Genomic DNA, 23,759 nt, shown 5'->3' on the forward strand with positions numbered 1-23,759 from the left:
TAAAGACTGACTTCAAAAAGTTCTCCAAACAGAAAAGAAATTGCTAAAGGAAGGGATCTTGAAACATCAAGAAGACACAATGGAAAAAACAGGACTGTGAGTATCTATAATAGACTAATTTCTTCTTTATGAGTTTTAGAGATCCTATTTGGTGATCAAAATAAAAATTATAACACTATAATCAAGGAAATACTATTAAAAGTAGACATGATAAGGGGATTGAAACCAAAGTAAATGCCCAACACTTCACTTGTGGCCATAAATATTGATACCATTACACTGTTATAAGTTGCATATGCGAGGAAGCACTATAAAAGCTATGGAAATATATACACTCAAAAATACCATAAATAAAAAAAAAATACCATAAATAAATTAAGATTCAATGCTGTAAGATGTTCAAAAACATAGAAAGTCAAGAAAAATAAACAGAGTAACACAAATTAGAAGAAACAAATAGAAAACATATAATAAAATGGCAGAATTCAATGTTAACGTATAAGTAATTACATTGAATATGCAGAGTCTAAATACATGAGCCAAAAGATAGAAATTGGAAAAGTGGATTAAAAAAATCCAGCATGACCTATCTATATTCTGTTTATAAGAAACTCACTCGAAATTCCTTGACATAGGTAGGCTGCAAGTAAAAGAATGGAAAAAGTTACATCAAGCCATCGGTAATAAACTGAAGTAGGAGGTGGTCATATTAATCGGTAAAATAGACCTCACACCAAAGAAAATTACTAGAGACAAAGAGACATATTACATATGGAATAAGGATTAATACATCGGGAAGAAATAACAATTCCAAGTGTGCACCAACAGCAGAGTTTCAAACTCAATGAATAAAAAGTGATAGAATTGAGAATAGAAATAGAGAAATTTACAATTACCCTTGAGTATTTTCAACTCACCTTCTGAGAAACTGATAGAACTAGTATGCAGAAAATAACCTGGAGACAGATGATCTGAGCAATACAATCAGCCAAAAGAATTTTAATATATAGAATTCTTCACCCAGCAATGAATATATATATATATATTTTTTTTTTCAATGAAAGTACATATATATTTTGAGGCCAGTCTTTAAGTTTTGCCCTGCCACCAAGGGAGTTCTTCTTAGCTGTCTTTCCCCCTAGTTCTGTCTGATAAACCAATTGGCTTATGGTTAAACTTGTTGCTGTCACGGAGCAACAAGCTGCCTCTTAATTGCTTATCCTCAAAATCTCTGTCGTTTTCAAGCATACCCTTAAGCTTGACTTTTTTACACACTATTCTAAATAAACTAGTTTATTCGAGGGAAGGTTCAGAGCTCTCTGTTTTTATGGCTTGCCTCTTGCTTTGTGCAAAATATCTGAGCAACTATTCCAGAACTGGAGATAGGAACAGTTGCTTGTTTATTCTCTTAACGGAGACACATCTGCATTACTAGCAATCACTGGGCTTGGGCGGTAGCCTCTAGTTTTTTAGGCTTGATACACTTGTAATGAAACCTCCTTCCTATCAGTGGCCTGGAGTGATGGAAAGCAAGATGAGGCCTCAAGATTGTTAGTTTGTTGGGTGATGGGTAGCACTTGGCACTACAACTGGGAACAGAGTAGATAAAGGGAACTACATGCCTCTTGGCCATGTTCACTTGGAATTTAGCCACTGCAACACAGAACAAGAAAGCATGAGATAGACAAATGGCCTGCCCAGATAGGAGAGATGCTGTAGCCTTTGACAAGAGTAGGGAGTACTATTTTGTGGATTCCTCTGTCCAGAGGTGAGCTTCTGCCATTAACTTGGAAGAGGGAGGATGGAAGAAGCAGATTGTGGCTTAAGTAGATCAAGACTGTCACTAAACCTATATTAAGTTGATTTTCTTGAATGAATATTTCTTCATTTGTTTTCTTTGGGACAATTTCCAAAGATTTGAATTTTTTTAAGTATGTAATATATCTAAAGAAGGGCTGATCTCTGATGCCGCTTTTTAAAATATGATGGGGTTGAGTCAAAATCCATAGGTTCTCTGACATTTTGTAAGACAAGGCCTTCTGTTGACCTGCCTTTTGAGATCCCTGCCCAGTATGGCAGGACCAAAGCCAAGCCTATTAGAAAAAGGACTTAGCTTTGTGTCTCTCCTCCCAGTTTCACTGCCTGTCAGCTTTTGGAGATGCCAGGGTGGCCCAACACTATGTGTTGCTTGTTTCCAATTGATGGAAGGTAAACAGACAGTTCTTTTTTTTTTTTTAAGATTTATTTATTTCTGACAGACATAGTGAGAGAGAGAGAGAGAGAGAGAGAGAGAGAGAGAGAGAGAGAGAGGCAGAGACACAGGAGGAGGGAGAAGCAGGCTCCAAGCAGGGAGCCCGACATGGGACTCGATCCGGGGACTCCAGGATTGTGCCCTGGGCCAAAGGCAGGTGCCAAACCGCTGAGCCACCCAGGGATCCCCAACAGACAGTTCTATATTGTTTCTTCCTCTGGATGTCTTCAGGAAACATGCATTTTTGTAGCTGGTTAAGCGTTTAACCAGCTTCATACTTTAATTGCCATCCAGAAAGTAATTTTGTATGGATCTTAAATTAGTAGTAGAGCCCCTAATTCTAACATTTGTCACTAAAAGTTTAGAAGATAATGTTGCTTGGGACGTATGGGTGGCTCAGCAGTTGAGCGTCTGCCTTCGGCTCAGGGTGTGATCCCGGGATCTAGGATCGAGTCCCATACTGGGCTCCCTGCGAGGAGCCTGCTTCTCCCTCTGCCTGTGTCTCTGCCTCTCTCTCTCTGTGACTCTCATGAATAAATAAATCTTTTTAAAAAAGAAGATAATGTTGCTTTATACTTTATCATTATTGATGTCATCACTAACACAATAATAAATGGAATGAATTAAGAAATGTCATTATGAACATCTTTGCTGATCATGAACCAGGCTACGAGGATCAAGGCTATACTTTCCAGCCTACTTTGGGTCATACTTGTGTTTTGTGAATTTGGTCTACCTAAGTCACTGCTTTGTTATGAATGATGAAAGGTTGTGGGGTTGAAGGCAGGCCAATATCAACACCTGTGAAAACTTCAGTGAAGCAGACTTAAATTTGGTCATCTCTCTATGCCAACATGAGAATCACAGGTAGAATAGCTACGTGTTCAGCCGCCATGCACAGACTGAGTTCCAGAAGATATTTTGTCAGTGAGTGAAAAATAGCCATAATACATGACTTGGGAGAAAACAGTTACAGCTACCAGGAGCCACAAATTCAACTACTGAGTATCAAGAAAGAATGAGATTGGATGAAGTGTTAAGAAAGGGGGTACTGTTTTTACCAATGATTTTAGTCAAACGGCTGTACTGAAGGTGAGGTTTTGATGAGATCAGGATATATTATAGTAGCTTCTGCATCTGTTTATGAAAACACATTTTGCAGAAGTGCTGGTTGAATATAGATATCAGTCAGGCTTAACACATCCATATCGTTGACTATAGATTGTCAAAGGGTGAGCAAACTCTCTATCACATACAGACACACACACAGCAGACATTATAGAAATGTATACATATAATATGTGTGCATATAATATATATGCTGTGCATTTGTAAAATAAGATTACTTTCAATGAAATATTAATTTAGACATCTTCTCAAATGGAAATGGTTTAAGCTGATTATATTTAATCATGTACTAATAACATAACATCAAGGCTTTTTTTTAATTGTGGGAAACTAGTCCTGATGTGGTATTATAGGCTGAGTTGGTTGTCATTGTTTGAATAACCTATTATATTGTTATTATAAATAATGTAGGAGATACACATAGTGCCTCATAGGATAATGATCTAAAGAGATCAGCAATCTAGAATTTCTTAGAAGAATCCAGAAGACCAGAATCTTCCATAGCAGCATGGGCAGTAAGGGGCCTATCCATAACCACCATAGTCACATCCCAGTCCTCCATGGCTATAGCTCAGGCCACTGTAGTAGCTGCTATAGAAGCTCATGTGTGAGAAGAAGGCTCAGAAGAGCAGAGTCAGTTTCTAGAGTTTTAGGTTTATAATCTATTCAGGACCTTATAAACAACCTGAGTGGTATGTGGGGCAAACCACAGGCACTGTCGGATTCATGTTTCAAACTAATTGGTATTAAAACCATCTCAAGAATTTCTCATAACTAACATATCCAAGACAACTTTGCTGTGTGTCAGGACGCCTGTAATGAAATCATGTGCTTTTGATGAAAGATTCTTCTACTTTGGTGACTTGTTTATTCCAGATTCCTAATTTAGACTATGTCAGTGCTACCCTAACATTGTAAAAACAATATTCTACCTGTTGAAAATCCTAGTTTTACTAATAATATCCTTCTTACACCTGCATATTTGCTGCCATGAGAACAAAAGAGTAGTTTCAAAGGGAAAGAGAAGGATGGGAAGATTGTGAGAGAGAAGACATAGTGCCTGGATTCACTTGTTAACACTGAATGACTATTTTATCTTTTTTTGGTGAAGCAATAATATTAGCTTTGGTTTACACTTCAAATATACATTTATCTATAATTTTATATGTTATTCCACGCCATGACAAAGACCTTGAAGTTTGACCCCAATTACCCTGAATATATGAAAAGGAGGGACTTATTTTACTAGAAATTTGAGTTTTAATGGATTCTAGAAACTCTCAAATGATTTATTGATGTCGTGTATCACTGTATATGTTGCACTGAAAAATACACATCTCTTCTGGTATTCTTTTTTTTTTTTAAAGATTTTATTTATTTATTCTTGAGAGATAGAAGGAGAGACAGAGCCAGAGACACAGGCAGAGGGAGAAGCAGGCTCCATGCACCGGGAGCCCGACGTGGGATTCGATCCCGGGTCTCCAGGATAGCGCCCTGGGCCAAAGGCAGGCGCCAAACCACTGCGCCACCCAGGGATCCCTCTTCTGGTATTCTTACTCAAAATGTATAACCTCAATCTAGTATGATAAAACTTCAGAGAAACCCAAACTGGGGAATATTTTACAAAACACCCAACTCTTTCAAACTGTCAAGATCATGAAGGCCAAGGAAACACAGAGGAACAGTCACTAATTAGAAGAGACTAAAAAAGATTCTACAACTAAATGCAATGCGAATTGGATTCTGGAACAGAAAAAGGACACTAATGGGAAAAAATGATGAAATAAAATCTATAGTAGCTAAGAGTATTGTACAAAGTTCATTTCTTTGGATTGATAAATATACTATGGTTATGAAAGATGTAACATTAGGGAACATTGAGTGTTGGGTATATAAGAGTTTTCTGTACTATTTTGGGAACTTTCTGTAGGCCTAAAGTTATTCCAAAATAAGAAGTTAAAAGGAAACATAAAAATAATCCTCCATTTTATTGATTTGGTCTTTTACTAATTCACTTATCAAACTTTATTAGCAACTAATTGTATACTAGGCACTATTTTTTTTATTTGAAGAGTTATTTATCTATTTGAGAGAGAAAGCAAGAGCATGGAGGAAAAGGGTAGGGAGAAAATCTCAAGCAGGCTCCACAGCCAGTGCAGTGTCCAACACGGGGCTTGATCCCTGAGATCATGATCTGAGCAGAAATCAAGAATCAGACACTTAACCAATGGAGCCATCCAAATGTCCTATACCAGGTACTATTATGAGTGCTGGGATGGAGCAATAGATAAGACAGACAAGGACAATATTGTGATGGAGCTTACATTCTAGATAAGCAGGGACAGGAAATTCAAGACAGACAAAATTTAAGTGAGTGAGTTGGATAATTTCAGATAGTGATGAGCCTGTGTAAATAACAAATCAAGATGAGCTAAGGAAAATTTAGAGAGTTATTGGTGAGGGATTACTTCCGAGTGGTCAGGGAAAGCCTCACTGAGAGAACCAAGAGGGAAGGATAAGCCATTCTCTCTGTTACTTCAAGAGCTCAGAGGCAGAGTCTTGAAGGCAGAAGCAAAGCAAGCCCATCTGAAGAGCTGAGAAGACACTGTGATCTATATATTGTAATGGAGAGGAATAGAGTTACCAGATGAGCTCATAGATATAGTCAAGGCTGTGGCATGCAGGGTCATGTCAGCTGTGTTTTCTAAGCTTTGGGTTTCCAGATGTAGCAAATGAATACTGAAATTCAATTTTAATTACGTGTCTGGTACATACTCTAGCCATCCTAATGTGGGCAGGCATTGAAGGATTACCAGCAGGGAAGGTCATGATTGGATCTATGCTATGTACACTTGGAAACCTAGAAGAAAAGAATGAATAAGCCTGAGTAGTATAAAGAATCATCAACTAAATTTTATCTTGTTAAATTTCTAACAATGATTAATCTATGAAAATATACATACCTTTATATATATTAAGATTGGAAACATATATTATATATATAAATCATGTATATATTATATATTATATTATATAATTTAATTACATGTAATTAAAGATTGGAAATACAAATTGAGACTGGAGAAAAGAATGTATCCAAAGTAATCCATCTAATAAGAGTTTAGGCAGAGACTAGAACCATATGTGGGGTAAGCACCTAGCAGGGAATTCTCACATCTGAGGGTAAAATCTGAGGAGAAAAGAGAAAGGATATTTAGGAGAAGCAGTGACTGAGGTTGGAATTCAACCAAGTGTGCTTGGTTGAATAGGATGTGTGGAATTCAACCAAGTGTGTTTGGTTGGTAGGATGAAGACTAAGGTTGGAGAGCCTTTTAGGAATGAAGAGAAAAGTTGGTGAATCTGGATGCTGCTCAGAAGCTGAGTAAAATACTTGACCTCTAGATTTGGCAGGACTTAAATCTTGATGATCCCTGGAAGAGGGATCTCAGGAGAGTAGTGGAGATGAAAGTCAAAACACAGGAGCAGAGAGATAAAGTGGTCTTAGAGCACTGCTGTAGAGATATACTTGTGAAGTTCTGTTATGAAGCAGAATACAGAAATGGGGATTACTCTGAAGAGTATGAGCAGTGAAAGAAGGCTTGTTTAATTTTTGATTATGGAATATATTTGAGAATTGTGTATATTTAGAACACATCAGAAAACATAGGGAAAAAAATGGCATGCAGTGCAAAGCTCTCATTGTTATGATCAGAGATACCAACTTAAATCTCAGAGGAAACATTCATTTTAGGAATTAATTCCTAAAATTAGGAATCCAGGGAGAAAAAAACCTAGAAAATGTTATTAGAGTCATCATTTGTACATGACACAATGTATTCAATGATTTTTTAAATAAAATACAAAATTATCTCAAGTTAATTATAGTTTTTTTAATTGGCTGATGCAATTTAGTTTTACCAGATTTAAGCAATGTTCTAAGAACTTAAATATCCTTGAAGAAGAATAAACATCATGCTATTTCAACTAGTTGTTGCTAAAAACTTATTGTTCGCTAGGCTCTGAACTGTGAGAATTGAGTCTATTGGGATTTTCCATATGGGAAATTTGAATGATGTGGTGAAGATGTCCTCTGCCTGTAATATCTTGATTCAGCAGATAGTGACTAAAATGTCACAATGATGTGGTACTTTACAAAAATGCACCTACCAAGAAACGTACATGGAAAGTACATTCAAAGATATATGGTCACTGAATAGATGAATGTGTGGATGTGATCATTAGTATGAAAAAAATTTTTGGTTCATTGACATGCTATTTTCTTTTGACTCATTTGAAATAGTTACCATGTAAGATGAATTGTATACTTTTAAAAATCTATGTCCTTATTCTGATGATCTCCAGAGAGAGTTGGTTAAAATGCAGAGGGTGGCTAACTTCTTGAACCATCTTCACTGTGATATAAACCAGCCCAGCCCAGATTCCATTCTAGACACCCTGCCTAAGGTTACTTGAAGGAATACATAAAATGATATTTTTCATAAGAACTGGAATTAAATATCAGAAATCACTGTGGCTGTATAGATGGTGCTGACTTCCCACATGCAATTTCTTAAAGACAAAGAAGTACATTTTTAAACTATAACATAAAACTACCCCTACTTTTCTTTGGATACCTTAAAGTATGAGCTATCACACTGATTTGAGTGAAGATAGTTTTAATTCAAGGATTAGGCAAGAGAGCTTAGCATGTGAATTTAACACCTCCGTACTGATTGGACATTTCAAGAAAGAAACAGTTCTCTAATTTATTGTTAACATTATGTGATGTTAAGCTTATTGGATAGTTACTTAGAATGTTGACTAATCAGTGCATATACAATTAGGACAAAAAAAAGAAATATAGAAATTGGGTTCCACAGAATAACATATTTTCATGTCCTTCAGTAGAAATTGGACATAAGTGAGAATAAAACCCATTTGTATAAACAGGAAAGTAGAAGATATTTTGTTCAGACCTGTTTCCTTTGAAATTTTAATGAGTTAAATTATTATCAACATCATGAGCATGAAAGATAAATTATGCTTTCAATATAGAAAAAGGCACTAAATCCCTGAAGAAATTAATTATTTGGATCAAGACAGAAGAAAAACTCATGAATAAGAAGAAATGTTATTCTTTGTGAAATGTTATACAATAATATAATTATCTGGGGGCCAGGACCCTAACAAATGCATTCTTTCTTGAAATAAAGGATGATTATAGGACATTAAAATGAAGGTCTAAAATGGGGCAGGTCTGTGTAGAGTGCGTGAGTGTCTTCCCTCACTTAAGCCCAAAACTGGATAAAAGAATTCCAAACAAAGCAAATCACCTTAATGCCTCTGAAGCTTTCTCTTATGGTTGAGGAACAACAAACTAATGCAATTAATCATAAAATTACCCAATGACATGACATGTGTGATGTGGTGGGTGACATCCACATTGAGAGCATATAAAAGGCCTCTGCAGGGAGAACTGTCCACACTACAGTGAAGTGACACTTCTCTCCTTCTCTACCCAAGTACAACCTCAACAACCAACACCATGTGTGGCAGCTACTATGGAGGCTGTGGCTATGGAGGCTGCGGCTATGGAGGCTGTGGCTATGGAGGCTGCGGCTATGGAGGCCTGGGCTGTGGCTATGGCTCCAGCTACGGCTGTGGCTTCCGCAGACTGGGCTGTGGCTATGGCTGTGGCTCTGGCTGTGGCTATGGGTATGGCTCCCGCTCTCTCTGTGGCTGTGGCTATGGATGTGGCTCTGGCTATGGCTCTGGCTTTGGCTGGTACTAATTGAGGTCACACTGGGAGACTCTCACCCTCCACACCTGAACTTGAGATATTTGCCTGTTCTGAGCCCCACGCATTCTGAGTCTCATGGTTAAGTGCTGATTACCCTACATCACAGGTTTTAGACATGACTTTTTCTGAAGACTTGAACTCTGGTGTTCTCTTCGTCTGAACTACGAGTCCTTCCTTTCCTGGATATAATTCATGAAAAGTAGAAGAATGTGAAAAGTATCCTGTGAGTTCTTACTGGATGTCTCATCTGAATAATACTGCCTTAGATCCTGGCTTTCGATTTTCATACAGATTGTTTTTCTTCATTTTTCTAATAAACTTCTTCAATCTGGCATAACTATCTCGGTTCTCTTTTCATTCAATATTGACAGTTATGTCTTTAGCTTTTTAAAAAATTATTTATATTAAAGGAAACAATTGCCTTCTTTAGAGGATATCTTCTTTTTATATTTCTAATTCAGTTGCTCTACCAAATCCTTGATTTGTGACATCAAGGAAGCAACAATCTTTGTAGCTGTCAATTTTCTACTCTGGTTAAGTGGTAATAATGTGTGATGCTGGGTTAAGATAAATGAGATAATATTTGCCAGTTAAGGATTGCCTGGAAGCATTATATATTCCAAGTGCTTTTACATCGAAATCTTCATTTGTTGAAATTCCTTCTGAGTGTTGGAAGGAAAAATAAAATCAAATAAAATAAAACTAGGGAGGGGAAAAAAACCATAAGAGACTTAACTCTAGGGTAAAACTAAGGGTTCCTGGAGACGTGGGTGGGGAGATGGGCTAAATGGTGATGGGCATTAAGGAGGGCACTGGTGATTGAGCCTTGGGTGTTATATGGAAAATATGAGTCACTAAATCCTACCCCTGAAGCTAATACTATATGTTAACTAATTTGAATCTAAATCTAATCTTGAAAGAAGAAAAAAAAAAACAGATATGAGTGTTCATGCATGATTCCAGTTTCTCGTTTTTGGTTCGGGCATATTTAAGCAAGAAGTGTTTCTTACGCTTATTCAGCCCAAGAGGTAAAGTAGTTCAAACCCACCTAACAAGTCTTGATATGGTTTAAGAAACTATTTTTAAAAGATGACACCATTTTGGGGGCCTGGGTGGCTTACTCATTAAGCATCTGCCTTGGGCTCAGGTCATGATCCTGGAATCCCAGTCTCTGCTCAGCAGGAAGCCTGCTTCTCCCTCTCCCCCTGCTCATGCTATCCCTCTCTCACATAAATAAATAAAATCTTTTTTTAAAAAAAGATGGCATCAACTCTAAAATCCATTACCTGTTTATATTTAAAGCTGCTTTATAATCAGTCAATCGATCAAGCTGCTTCATGGCATCCTCCATACTTTCTTGTCCTGAGTCATTTCTTTCCTGTCATGCATGTGGTTTCACAGTTATAGCTGCAGTTGCTTGCCTTTTCCACCTTTTTGTGTATTTCCATGTGTATGTGTGTGTGTATGTGTGTGTGTCATATGTCTGTAAACTTCTCAATTATCATTTCTCAAAATGTGATTTCTCGATCCTGGACATGAATGAGTTTAAGTGTTGTATTTAAGATAATGGATAACCTGCCAAGGTTCACAGTTCAAAATTGTTGACCTCACAAGAAGGAATTAAGATCCCTGGAAATATCAAACCCCAAAAGAGAACATATTTTCTTCAACATATACCTGTGTGAGGAGTTGTCTTTCCTATTTACTTTATTCTTGAAGCTTAGAATTTTTGTTTAATATTAAGTAGAAATTAATTGACCTATGTTTACACATCTAAAGAAATGTAGGTTTTACAACTATTTTGCCTTGCTCGTAAGTCATAATAGTTGAATATAAATGATGCCTTGGATGTAGGGTCACAAGCCAAGATTCTTGTTGGTTATGCTTTTCCAGGATTTTCCCCCAACACATGCTTTAATGTCACCTAGAATTGATTAATATTCTTAGCAGCTCTACCATATTGAATCTGATGTTAAATGCTACCATTATCATCCCCAAATAAACATCTATTTTTTTTGTACTCACATTGGATTGTCAACTTCTTTAAAATCTTTAAATTATGAATATCTCTAATTGAAATTGAAATACATGGGAATCTTTTACTCGTTATTCCTTATTTGTTTCTCTTTTTCTACAGTGACAGATCTCCACCTCAACATCGTTGTGTTCACACTATCCAACAGTATACACAAAATACTTCCTAAATTACCACCCTAAAACATAAAACATGCCTCTTAACTGGCTCATGACATTTGACAAATTACGGAGCTTTTTGGAAATTGGTGTTCTTGTAAAAATGTTAGGTGTGACCATAGAACCAGGCTTCTTGGATTGCTCTGAGAATGTTAGTATCTAGTAAATATAAATTTTTACTATTTCATGCATGGTTTATTTTCTGATTCTTTGCATATAAAAGAGCCATTTTCTGTGAAACTTGTTCTATGCTGCTTATGTAATTCATATTCCAAAGCTCTGTATAATAATATATATTTAAAATCTAAATAATAATAATTAGTAGCATTTTTTTAGCTGCTTACCATAGGACAGTCACTTGCCAAGTCCTTTATGCACATTGTCCTACATAAGCCCCAGAACAACTCTACGATGTGTTAAAATTACTGTTTTATAGTTGAATAAAAGAGGAATGAGTTAACTTTCCCACTGGCAGTTTTAATGTGGCAAAGAGATATCTCATAACTACCTATTTGTTGTCTCTGTGCATGTGAATATAAAAATGTTGTTGGTCTTTCTTACCTAAATAATTGCAAGGATTTTTCCCCCTACTAAACTCAAAAGAATCTCCTGGGATAAGTTTAGTTGCTAATATCATTTATTATATACTAATACAAAATTAGTATAAACTCTGATGAACAAGTCTTTCATTACTTCCTTTCTTCTTCCTCTATTCTCAACCTGCCACTTTAATTATAAAATTCCATCTTATTTTTGTTAGACATCTAGACTCTTTGATGTACATGTCTTACTCTACTTGGCATAATTGTTGTCTTTTTATACTTTTGCTCCAAATTTTGGGAGAGCTTGTCAGTCCCTTCCCCCATCTTAGCTTATGTTAAATTTTCTCCCTTCAGTAAATGCAATATGTTTTTCCTGAAAAATATATATTTCTTCTTTTTAGACTTACTATGCTTGCATTCTCACAATTATCCATTCTATGTATCTTAAACATTATGAATTTTAGAATTTAAAAAATCTGTTAAAGGGTTCTCTCTTCTTTTGCAATAGTGCTCTTTTGACAGGTGGGCTTATTCTGAATCCTTAGATCGATTCTCTGATTTTTGATAGCTTGTTCTTTTCATACAGTTTTATCCTTAAAAGAATACTCTACATACCCAGTACTTAAGCTTAGTACTTGTTCCATCAGAATTTATGTGTTCATATACAAATCTTTCATATAATCATAAAGAAAAATGTTTAGATTTCTAATTTTATTTTGCCTATCTGGCAATATCTATTATTTTTTTAAAAGATGTATTTATTTTAAAGAGTGAAAGTGAGAGAGAGGGGACAAGGGGAGGGGCAGAAGGAGAGAATCTTAAGCAGACTCCACACTGAGCATGGAGTCCAACTGGGACTTGATCCCATGACCCTGAGCGCATGACCTGAACCAAAATCACGAGTTGGATGCTTAACCAACTGAGCCACCCAGGCACCCCAGCAATACCTATCATTCTTAGGAAGACCTTATGGTGAGGGCAAGTGGAGGTAGCCATTTCAAACGCTCCATCAAATATTTTATTGCTTATGTTAATTGTGGCTGTCCTGCTGATCTACGGTAGATATTAATGATTTTAACTTCAGTTTCTATTTTCTCCCTAGGTGACTGGTTTTTCTTTTTCATTCTTATATATGGAATTTTAATCTATTTGCTTTTTCTTATAGCCAGTCTTATCAAATAGCATAAAAAAATAGTCTAAAAATTCTTGCAAATAGATGGCACCACTTGCATAATTACGGTAACATCTATTAATTTCTTGTAGCATTACAGAACTTTTACACCATTGCTATCATAGTCCCTTATTTTCTGAAAATATTTAGAAACTTAATAAAGTTATTTTTGATCATATTTTTGAACCTAAATTCAGCATAAATGCTATATTCTTTTTTGATTGCATATTTAATATATACCCGGTATAGCAATGTTGAATCAGTCAAGGTTGCTGATTTTCAAAAACAGAACAAATATCAGGTATTGAATAAATAAAAGAAGTTAGCATTCTCAGGTTTTCTAGAAAAGCTATGCAACCAGGAAAGTGAAATAGCAGTTTTTAAAATCCCATTAAGGAGATTCTAGGAATATACTACTGTGCCATTTCTTGAGTAAAGACATTGCAGGCTGCAAGGATGAAGTTTGGAAATAATTATCAGAAATTCTATGCTTTCCCCTCCTTATATATTATGTGTTTGCTACTATTTTCAATATATAATGATTCCTCTATCACCTACTTGCCCACAGTTCTCCCTCCTGAATTTGGGCTTCACTGAGAAAACATGCTGCAGTGCCAAGGAACATATCTACTTATCTGCCTATCTATCCATCTATCTATCCATCTATCCCCTATCTATCCAACTAATTTCTTTCTAAATGGATATTTTTTTCAATCTCTTTTTGAAGAGACTTTGGGAATTTACCAAAGTAACTGAATACTAAGAAAAGAGAAAATCTCAATTTTTAGAGTGCTATTGTCATAGGATCTGAGCTCATGTTTGCATAGAGACCTCAAATACAAAAAATACCTCTTATTACATTGGAGGCACACAAAGACCAGATGTCAAACAAAATTCTGGTCCAACTATGTCTCAAAATGGGACCAATGCATAAACCCATGTTGTAATCATTTTTTGCAGTCTTGTGGGTATAAATAACATGGATAGAAGCTAACTGAACTTTTACATGGTTCCCTACCAATAAATTAAGTAGGAATGCTCAAGTGGAAGACCCTGAAAAAATATATAGAAAGAAAGGAGGGTTTCATATAGGAATTGTGTCACCAGTTATGGAGGCTGAGAAATCCCATAGTCTGCCATCTACAAGCTAGAGAACCAGGAAAGCCAGTGGTGTAATTCAATTTGAGTCTGGAGGCTTTGAGAACCAGGAGTGTCTATGTCTGAGGGCAGGAGAAGAGGGCATGTTCTGGTTGCCATAGAGAGAAAATTTGCCCTTTTCCTGATTCCTTTTTGTTCTGTTTATGCCCTTAACAGATTGGAGGGTACCAATTGGAGGGTACTCACATTGGTGAGGGTGACCTTCTCTATTTAGTTTATGAACTCAAATGTTAATCTCATCTAGAAATACCTTCACAGACACATCCAGAAATAATGTTTTACTAGCTATCTGGGAATCCATTAGCTCAGTCAACACATAAAATTAACCATCACAGCATAGAATGACCGAGATTATTGCCACCATTAAAGACTTAAAGGATGTAGGAATTGGGATATCCATCATATACACACTTGATTCATTATTGTTCTTCTTGCAGAATTCAGTTTTTGGCAAACCCCCATGTGCGAGTTGCAGCACAGACTGCCGGATTTCTGGAGCAAGGCCATAGTGTGGTAAAATATATTCACAGCTCAAAAAGAAGCATCTAGGATACTAATGGAACCAGGCAGAGACTAAACATCTGTCACTGTGCAATATCAAATGACGATGTGTGCTGACCTTCATGACTGGGTACTCTCAGATCCACCAAGCTATAAATTTTGGTAGACCTAGCAGCCGGAATCTAATGTTAAGTGGTAAGATAGATTCAGAGTTAGTTAGAGCAGGTGCAAAGGTCATGAATGAGTTCCATTTGTTATCTGCCTAAAGCCTTATCTAGCCTAACGCTTACCTGTAGCACTAAAGCCTTTCTATAAGCTCACTGCTATAACCCCATGGGTGTTCTGATGACTAAATGGCAGAGCAAGAATTTACTCAGGCGCTTTGGAGCGCTTTTGGAGCGCTTTGGTTTGTGGATGGGTCTTCTCAATATGTTGAAATTAACCTGAAAATAGACTGCTGTTGCAGTAAGAATTGCTTTGAGAAAGAATAGTAAGGAAAACACCCCCAGTAGATGGAAGTTTCATGCAGTATGTCCAATCATTAATTTTATGTGGAGAGAGATGTGGTCTGAGCTAAGAACATACAAAGACATCTCGACAGTTATTAATAGTAGGGTGAGTTGTTCAGGGGTTGGAAAGAGTATGCTTAAATAAAGAGATCTGAGAAGGAATTGTACCAGAGTGGATAAAATTATGTAGATGTTTGAGTTTGATGTCAATTTTCACTATAGTGCATCAGCATCAGAGAAGGTTGTACAAAACAACCAGGTGGACAGTGACTCAGCCAGGAAGTGCCTAACAGCTTCTGTCATCTGCAATTCCAGCACATGTACAAACGAGCTCAAAAATAGAATTACCATAGTGCAGAGATAGTCTTCTTTTATAAAGCTGATCTAGAGAATATTGAAGTTGGAATATTCAATCTGAAAGCATCAAAAGATTTCACTGAGCCTTCAATGAGACACCACACTTAGAAGATTCCAACCAGCTCTTGATGGCAATTTGATTTTATCAGACTCCTTCCATATAGATGGACGTTGCTATTTAATAGGAGTAGCTATTTGGGTATGAGTTTGCCTTTACTGTCCACAGTGACATGACTATCACCAATATCTGAGATATGTAGTTGCTTATTTATGATCAAAAAGTCTTGGGAATCCTTGGGTGGCTCAGCAGTTTAACGCTGCCTTCAGCCCAGGGCGTGATCCTGGACTCCCAGGATCAAGTCCCACGTCGGGCTCCCGGCATGGAGCCTGCTTCTCTGCCTCTCTCTCTCTCTCTCTCTCTCATGAAATAAAAAAATAAAGTCTTGCTTAACATTGCTTTGGACTGAGACAGTCTCTGACAAGAAGATGAAATAATGCACCCATGACCATGAGATCTGTTCACCTTAGCACATATCACATTAGCTAGCTGAAATGGTTTCTTAAAATGCAGCTAATGAATGAGCTAAGGATAATACTCTATGAGATTTGGTATTGTCTTTACAATGTAGAATATACTTTTAACCAATGAGACCCTGTTCCTAAGATCTGGAATATATAGATTTGAAAAAAAAAAAAAACCCAAAACCTTTCGAAGAAAATTGTTCGCTTTCACCATCACTCCCTGGGACCCACTTAATGAATAAAAAAGACTTATTGCCTACCTGATAACAGTGCGCTCCACATACCAGTAGATCAGCAGAGAAATTAATCACAGTAATGATTACTATGAAGACATATAGTTCTGCTCTCTAGTGAGAGTTTGAAAGTACATGTCAGAAATTTACAGGACCTATTGGGGTTGACTCCATTTCCAAAGAACTACTCTACTGTACAAGGGCAAAAGAACTGAGGATTCAGACTTCTCAGGGATAAAGTTTTAGCTACCTAGACCAGCAGAGGCACCAGCAAACTATGAAGGCAATGTAGAATGGTAATAAAAGGCAGAGATGATGAGTGTCAATTACTGCTTAGAAACCAATTTGTAGCTAAAAAGGGACTTTAGCTTGTCTGATTAATCTTTTTGCTGCTGTGTAATTTGGTTTTGTTTTTGAGAATTCATGAGCAGCTATTGTCTTTAAGAAGTGGTGATAGAAGAAATTGACCGTAACAGGAGATATGCCTGCACCTGAGTGGTGCAAAGAGTAAACTCTAGAAGATGGCTGGCGGTATATGCTCTGCATCCATTTCAGCCATGCTTAAGGCTTTCTCTTGCAAGCTGTTGAAGTTCTCAGAATGAAGCCTTTGTCCCTTCAAGTGCCAATGAATTCATGCCTTTGGAGCATACTTCAGCTGATAGAAAAATAACAGCTATGCAGCTATACACACACACACGCACGCACAGATTCTGACACTCAGAAGTGATGAAGATGAATGAATATATGAAAAAAACATACTATACACTTGCAAATTAACTTATATTTAATGCAAAAATAACAAATGATACATAAAATCAGAATTTTCGCAAGATTGGATTTGTGCAAACATAAAAAAATGAATGGATTTTTTTTTTACCCCACAAAAGCGTTGAATATTCTAGATAGTTAATGAGTTGGTGATTCTTTTATCATAATTGGCCTAGATTTAGATAGTAGTGTTAAGAAAGAAAATAATACTGACATAATAAAGAATCCTTATATAAATGACAACAGGAACTACCCAAGGGATCAGCAAACTAGAATAGATCAGTAGAAGCCAGAATACCAGTATCTTCCAAAGCAGCATGGACGGTAGCAGGCATAACCATAGCCACCACAGCCATAGCCATAGCCACAACCCAGGCCACCATAGCCGTAGCCCAGGCCGCCGTAATAGTTGCCATAATAGTACATGGTGTCAGGAGTGGAAGGTTCAGTTGAGGAGCAGAATCAGTTCCTTGAGTTTGAATTTCATAATCTGTACAGGGCCTTTTATACAACCTGAGTGGTATGTGAGAAGCGACAGGAAGGATTAACTCATTTCCAAACAAATTGATATTTAAAAAAAAAAAATCTGAAGAATTCTTTAAAGCCAGTATATTCAGGACTCTTTTGCTGTAAAGTCATGTGCCTATAAAAAAAAGTATTTCTTAATTACACAGTGTTTGCTTACTTAAGAACCCAGCTTCCATGAGATCTTATGAGCAATGCAAACCTCATCTCTGTTATGATTATTGTTGTTGATTTGATTTGAATTTTTTTAAAGTTTTTATTTAAATCCCAGTGAGTTAACATAAAGTGTAACAAAAGTTTTAGGTGTTAGGTGTACAATATAGTGATTCAATTCTTCCATACACCACTCAGAGTTCATCACAAGTTGCATTCCTTAATTTCCATCACCTGTTTTACCCACCTCTCGTCTGGTAACCATTGATTTGATTTTTTAAAGATATGATAGGTGATTCCTTTTTCTAATCTTTACTGAGGAATAATTGACAAATATAATGGTATACATTTAAAGTGTACATGATTTGACATACATATTCATGGTGGAGTGATTATCAAGATCAAGATAACTAGCATGTCTATCACCTTACATCATTAACTTTTTTTATGTGTGTGTGGCTGTAATGAAATCATTATAGAAACATAAAGATGGATGGACATTCAGATGGACACACGTGCAGCAAGGCTTGACTTAAAACTGGAATTTAAAACATGGAGCTTCTCCTTTGCCTTCACTTGTTTTTCTATAGAACCCTTTGTTCCAGAAATTCCATGTCAAAATTGACATTTCACTGACCTCAATGTGGACTCAGTAAGGAGTCTCAGATGGCCAGTGCCAGCGCTAGTCATAAAACCACCTCAAAGTTATGTTACTATGTGAGCAGCTGGCAGCAACAACCAGATTCCTCTAGGAACCACACAGATCCTGTGTTTTCCTACAAAACCCCTCAGCCTGTTACTCCCGGTGGGTCTGCAGTTCTGAAGGCTGGGTCTATTGCAGCCTCCTTTGCTTGGCAAAATAATAGAGCTATTGTTCCTTTTATTTTGTTTAAAGATTTCATTTATGTATTTGAGAGACAGTTCAAGCAGTGGTGAGGAGCAAAAAAAGAGGGAGAAGTAGACTCCTTGCTGAGCAAGGAGCCCAATACAGGGTTAAATCCCAGGACCCTGAGATCATGACCTGGGCTAAAGGCAGACACTTAACCAACTGAGCCACCCAGAGACCCCTCTCTTCTTCCTCTTAACCCCCAAACTCTGTGTTCATGTTATATTTCACCTCTGGATCACAGAGGTTGGTTTTCAACAACAGTAAGAGTGCATAAGCGCATAAGATCTTGCCTCAACAATTTTCAAGCATACAACTGTTACTAACTATAGTCACCATGTTGTATATTAGTTCCTCCGAACTTATTCTTATAACTGAAAATTTGCATCCTTTGCACCACATCATACCATTTTCCCCTTTTCCTAGCCCCTGGCAACACCATTATATTGTCTGTTTCTGTGAAATTGCCTTTTGTTTTTGTTTTTGTTTTAGTTTCCACACATGAGTGATACCATATGGTATTTTTCTTTGTCTTATCTCAGCATAATGTCCTCCAGTTTGATCATTGTTTTTGTAAATGGCAGAGTTGTCTTCTTTTTATACAGCTGAATTTGTGCCATTTATCTTTATGGGCCTTAGACATAAAGAGGAAAATTGTACTCTACCAGAAGTCTCAGTTTAGAAAACTATTCTATTTTGTTGATTTTTTTTCATTTTTTAACTTATGTTTTTATGATGAACCCACTCCATGTCAGGCATTCACTTTAAGCATATGGGTAAGAGAAATGAAAAGATAGACATAGACTTTATTTTCAAGAAACTTAAATTCCTGATGAGGGTAGAGGGAAGACAGTCAGTGACAAACACACAATAGGCAATTAAATTCTGAAATAAATATATTAAATTCTGATAAGAATGAGTACTTGAAATTAATAAAAACTAATGAGTTGAATAAGTTATTTGTTACTTGGAGGAGTTAATTTTAAATTGAGTAGTCAATAAGAGAAGACATATCTGAGGAGATGGCACTTTTTTTAAATAATAAATTTATTTTTTATTGGTGTTCAATTTGCCAACATACGGAAAAACACCCAGTGCTCATCCCGTCAAGTGACCCCCTCAGTGCCCATCACCCATTCACCCCCAACCCCCTGCCCTCCTCCCCTTCCACCATCCCTAGTTCGTTTCCCAGAGTTAGGAGTCTTCATGTTCTGTCTCCCATTCTGATATTTCCTACCCATTTCTTCTCCCTTCCCTTCTATTCCCTTTCACTATTATTTATATTCCCCAAATGAATGAGACCATATGATGTTTGTCCTTTGACTTATTTCACTCAGCATAATACCTTCCAGTTCCATCCACGTTGAAGCAAATGGTGGGTATTTGTCATTTCTAATGGCAATAGCCAAACTGTCGAAGGAGCCTCAGTGTCCATCAAAAGATGAATGGATAAAGAAGATGTGGTTTATGTATACAATGGAATATTACTCTGCCATTAGAGATGGCACTTTCATTGAAATCTGAATGAATAGAAGGATATAAGCATTCTGGCTACAATTTCCAGAAAGAGGGGTCAGGAGTATGGCAAAAATCTTAAGAAGGAAGACAACTTGGTCTGAGATGCTGAAGAGCCATGGTGTTTGGAATATGGAAAATGAGAAAGAAAATGGTAGGAGATGATGTCAGAGAGGATAGTTTATTGTGGAATATTCTACATGCAATGGGAAGTCTATGTAGGTATGCTTCAGGGGAAGGCTGTAATTTAATTTTTCTTGAGTCACAAGATTTAGATATTGGAAGATAATATATTTGGTGTCATAAGGGGTCATGGACTGGGGAATGTTAAATTTCTGATGGCTATTTATGAGAAAAATTGAATAATCAAGTAAGTAAACAGTTGACTAGACATTTGTAAAAGGGTGAAGATAAAGAACATAGGGAGGACAAAAACAATGCTCTGATTTTGGGGTCAAATTATGAAGAAGATAATACAAAAATTCCTGGAAAGGTGAAATTGGAGGCAAAAGAAGTGAGCAAGTACAATGTATCACATTCTGAGAGAGAGGATCTGTCAAGAAAGAAGAGTTCAACTGAATTTGCAGAGCTCTAGTAAATGAATACAGAGAAACAAACCATATTTATATTTGGAAAAACATGACAAGTGCACTTTTAATGGAGTGGTGGGTCAACAGTCTACACATTTGAGGGAAAGAACATGAGAGTGGAAGTCGTAATCTTAGAAATACATTTTTGAACTTTCTATGAAGACGAATAGTAAGTTAAGGAGTTACCTTGGGAAACTCAAGGGTATTTTGTTGTAGAATGATTTGTTTATTGTTTACTGTGTTTTTCATGAGAGATAATTAGCATTAATTATATTTCAGAGCGTTAGGGCAGTAATACTTAACAAAAAAAGGAATGCCATTGTATATACATAGGCAGAGCATGGAGGATTTTTAGGGCAGTGAGATTATTTTAAATGATACTACAATGATGGCTACATAGTATTATAAATTTGTCAAAAATTATAGAATGCATAACATCAAGAGTGAACCCCAATTTAAACTATAGACTTTGATGATAATAATGTGTCAGTGTAGGTCAATCAGTTGTAATAAATGTACCATTGTGCTCCCAGATGTCAATAGTTATGGGACAGATGAAATATTCCACGATCATTTTAACTAGTTGCAAAACTACTTGCTAAATAATTATTTCATTAACCAATATAATTTAGTCATACACCTTTCTGGCACATGAATTTATTCAATATATAGAACTTATTTTAATAAAAATGTTAATCACATTATTTCAACTGATGTTCATAAAAAAATAATTCTTAGTTGAATGAACTTATTGATGACATCCAAAGTATGATAATTTGAAACAAATATTTGACGTAGTTGAGATTTTCTAACACTTATTATCTCACTGAAGGAGGGGCTGAAAATCATAAAAATGTCTCTAGTTTATGGAAATATACTTACCAACAAAAATAAATAGAAAATACATAAAAAATGCATGGTAAATGGGTAAGTGATTGTGTTTAACCTGATTATTAGTAGAAAAACATTGCTCTGTTCTATTTAGAGGCTGTATTCCCTTGACTAATTTGAATTACCTATCAAAGCAGATGAACTGAATGAATTAATTACAAAGACCTTGGGTACTGAATTCCAGAGAAAAGTTAACTGAAGTATGAATGATTTCCAATCTTGAACCCTCTTCACTACTGAATAACCCAATCTTATATTATTTGGTTATGCTTTAAGGTTATATGAGGATATATGTACTAACAGTCTTTCAATTCAGAGCATCATTTTATTGTGACCATTGGTCATTGATTATGGATTTATGTGCATAATCATATCTCCTTTCTGAATCTTCCCAAAGACATAAAATCTAGTTGTTTTAAGACAATAACAAGATTCTCTTGGTTTTTCTGTACCTCTTAATAGCCTGGATTGTCAAAGTGAAAACAATTAAGTAAAAACAAAAACAAAACCAAAACAAAACAAAAAAAAACAATGATTATTTAAGAGAGTTCCTGATTAAATATAGGTGCCTGATTAAAAATACATTATTTATTTTAACATTGTAGGTCTTTAAAAATGAATTTTCTTTTGTATGATGAGCAAAATCAAGTATCTGAAGATAAAAAATATCAGTCAGAATATTATCTGATAATTGTGCAGCCTCAAATGTGAAAAGTTCTCCCTGTTAACTACTGAGGAATTACAAAAAAATAAAATTGGGAAGCACTGACATTTCAGATATAGTAAAGCCCATAAATATGTAACTGGCAAAAATTCTTCAATTACCCAAAAGCTAAAAAATGGTATCAATTGAAAATGGCAATTGATAGACATCTCAATAGAGTGGATCTATTATTATTATTACTCTTCTGGTGGTAGGCTCTAAACAGAAATTGCACTACCAAGGATAAACTATTTTTAGTGTCCTGAAGAAGAATTAGGCATAAAAAAATAAAACAATAATTTGCATAAGTGAAAAACCAGAAATGCAATTGGCTCAGGCTGGTTCTTCAAGACATGTGAATAAGCTGGCCCTTTGTTAATTATATTCCAGAGTTGAACAGGCATTGTGATATTCTGTGCCATGTCCTTTCAGAGGTGGAGAGACCACTGAAACACCGAAGAGGAAGAAATGTTTTGAAACAAGGTAGAGGCAAAACTCATAGGTCAAAATGAGTGCTATTGGTTTCTGGAAATACAGGAAAAAAGTATAGATTTTTTTCTGTGTGCCAAAAGCAAGCCAAAATTGGCCTTCAGCAAATGCTTCTTGAAACTGTGCATGTTTACTGAGGTTAAGTGAGATTTAGTGTAATGCAGGGATTTGTACGTATGACTATCTCCCCTCATTATTGGCATTGAATTGTTTGGGGGGAGTCCTGAGTCACCAAATAAAACAAACTTCTTTAATTCCTCTGAGGTTTTAACTTTTGGTTGAGAAACAACAAACTAATTAGATCAGTCATAAGATCGGCCAGTGGCATGACCTGTGTGGTGGATTCCATCCACTCTGAGGATATATAAAGGCCCTCTGCAGGGGTATTGTCCATACTGAAGTGACAGTTCTCCACTCCTTCTCTACCTAAGCACAACTTCAACACCATCACCATGTGTGGCAGCTACTACGGAAACTATTATGGAGGCTGTGGCTGTGGAGGCTGCAGTTATAGAGGCTATGGCTATGGAGGCTGTGGCTATGGAGGCCTGGGCTGTGGCTGTGGCTATGGCTCCAGCTATGGCTGTGGTTTCCGCAGACTGGGCTGTGGCTATGGCTGTGGCTCTGGCTGTGGCTCTGGCTGTGGCTATGGGTATGGCTCCCGCTCTCTCTGTGGCTGTGGCTACGGATGCGGCTCTGGCTTTGGCCATTACTATTGAGGATGCCGTGGGAGACTTTTCTCTTTCACACATGGAACATCACTATTCGCCAGTCTTGAAGACCATGTCCTTGTGTTACTACATTAGTTTGAACCAATTCTGATTTGCAAATTGCCTACAATCTAGTGCTCCCTGTCTGGATCTAAAACCCATAG

The 23,759-nt window shown here is 36.5% G+C and overlaps 1 protein-coding gene across 1 annotated transcript; it reads right to left on the reverse strand.

Annotated features, from left to right (window-relative positions):
• Nucleotides 1-17,412: 17,412 nt before the first annotated feature.
• On the reverse strand, nucleotides 17,413-17,559 carry LOC121479296 (keratin-associated protein 20-2-like). Its single transcript, XM_041734790.1, has one exon. The coding sequence runs from the start codon at nucleotides 17,557-17,559 to the stop codon at nucleotides 17,413-17,415; it is 147 nt and encodes a 48-aa protein (XP_041590724.1).
• Between the last annotated feature and the right edge of the window lie 6,200 nt (nucleotides 17,560-23,759).

This window comes from Vulpes lagopus, chromosome 20 (genome assembly GCF_018345385.1).
Source record: "Vulpes lagopus strain Blue_001 chromosome 20, ASM1834538v1, whole genome shotgun sequence".
In the NCBI taxonomy this organism is placed as follows: domain Eukaryota; kingdom Metazoa; phylum Chordata; class Mammalia; order Carnivora; family Canidae; genus Vulpes; species Vulpes lagopus.

Coding starts and splice junctions, on each gene's coding strand:
- LOC121479296 (XM_041734790.1), bottom strand. CDS start 17,559: ATGTACTATTATGGCAACTATTACGGCGGCCTGGGCTACGGCTATGGT.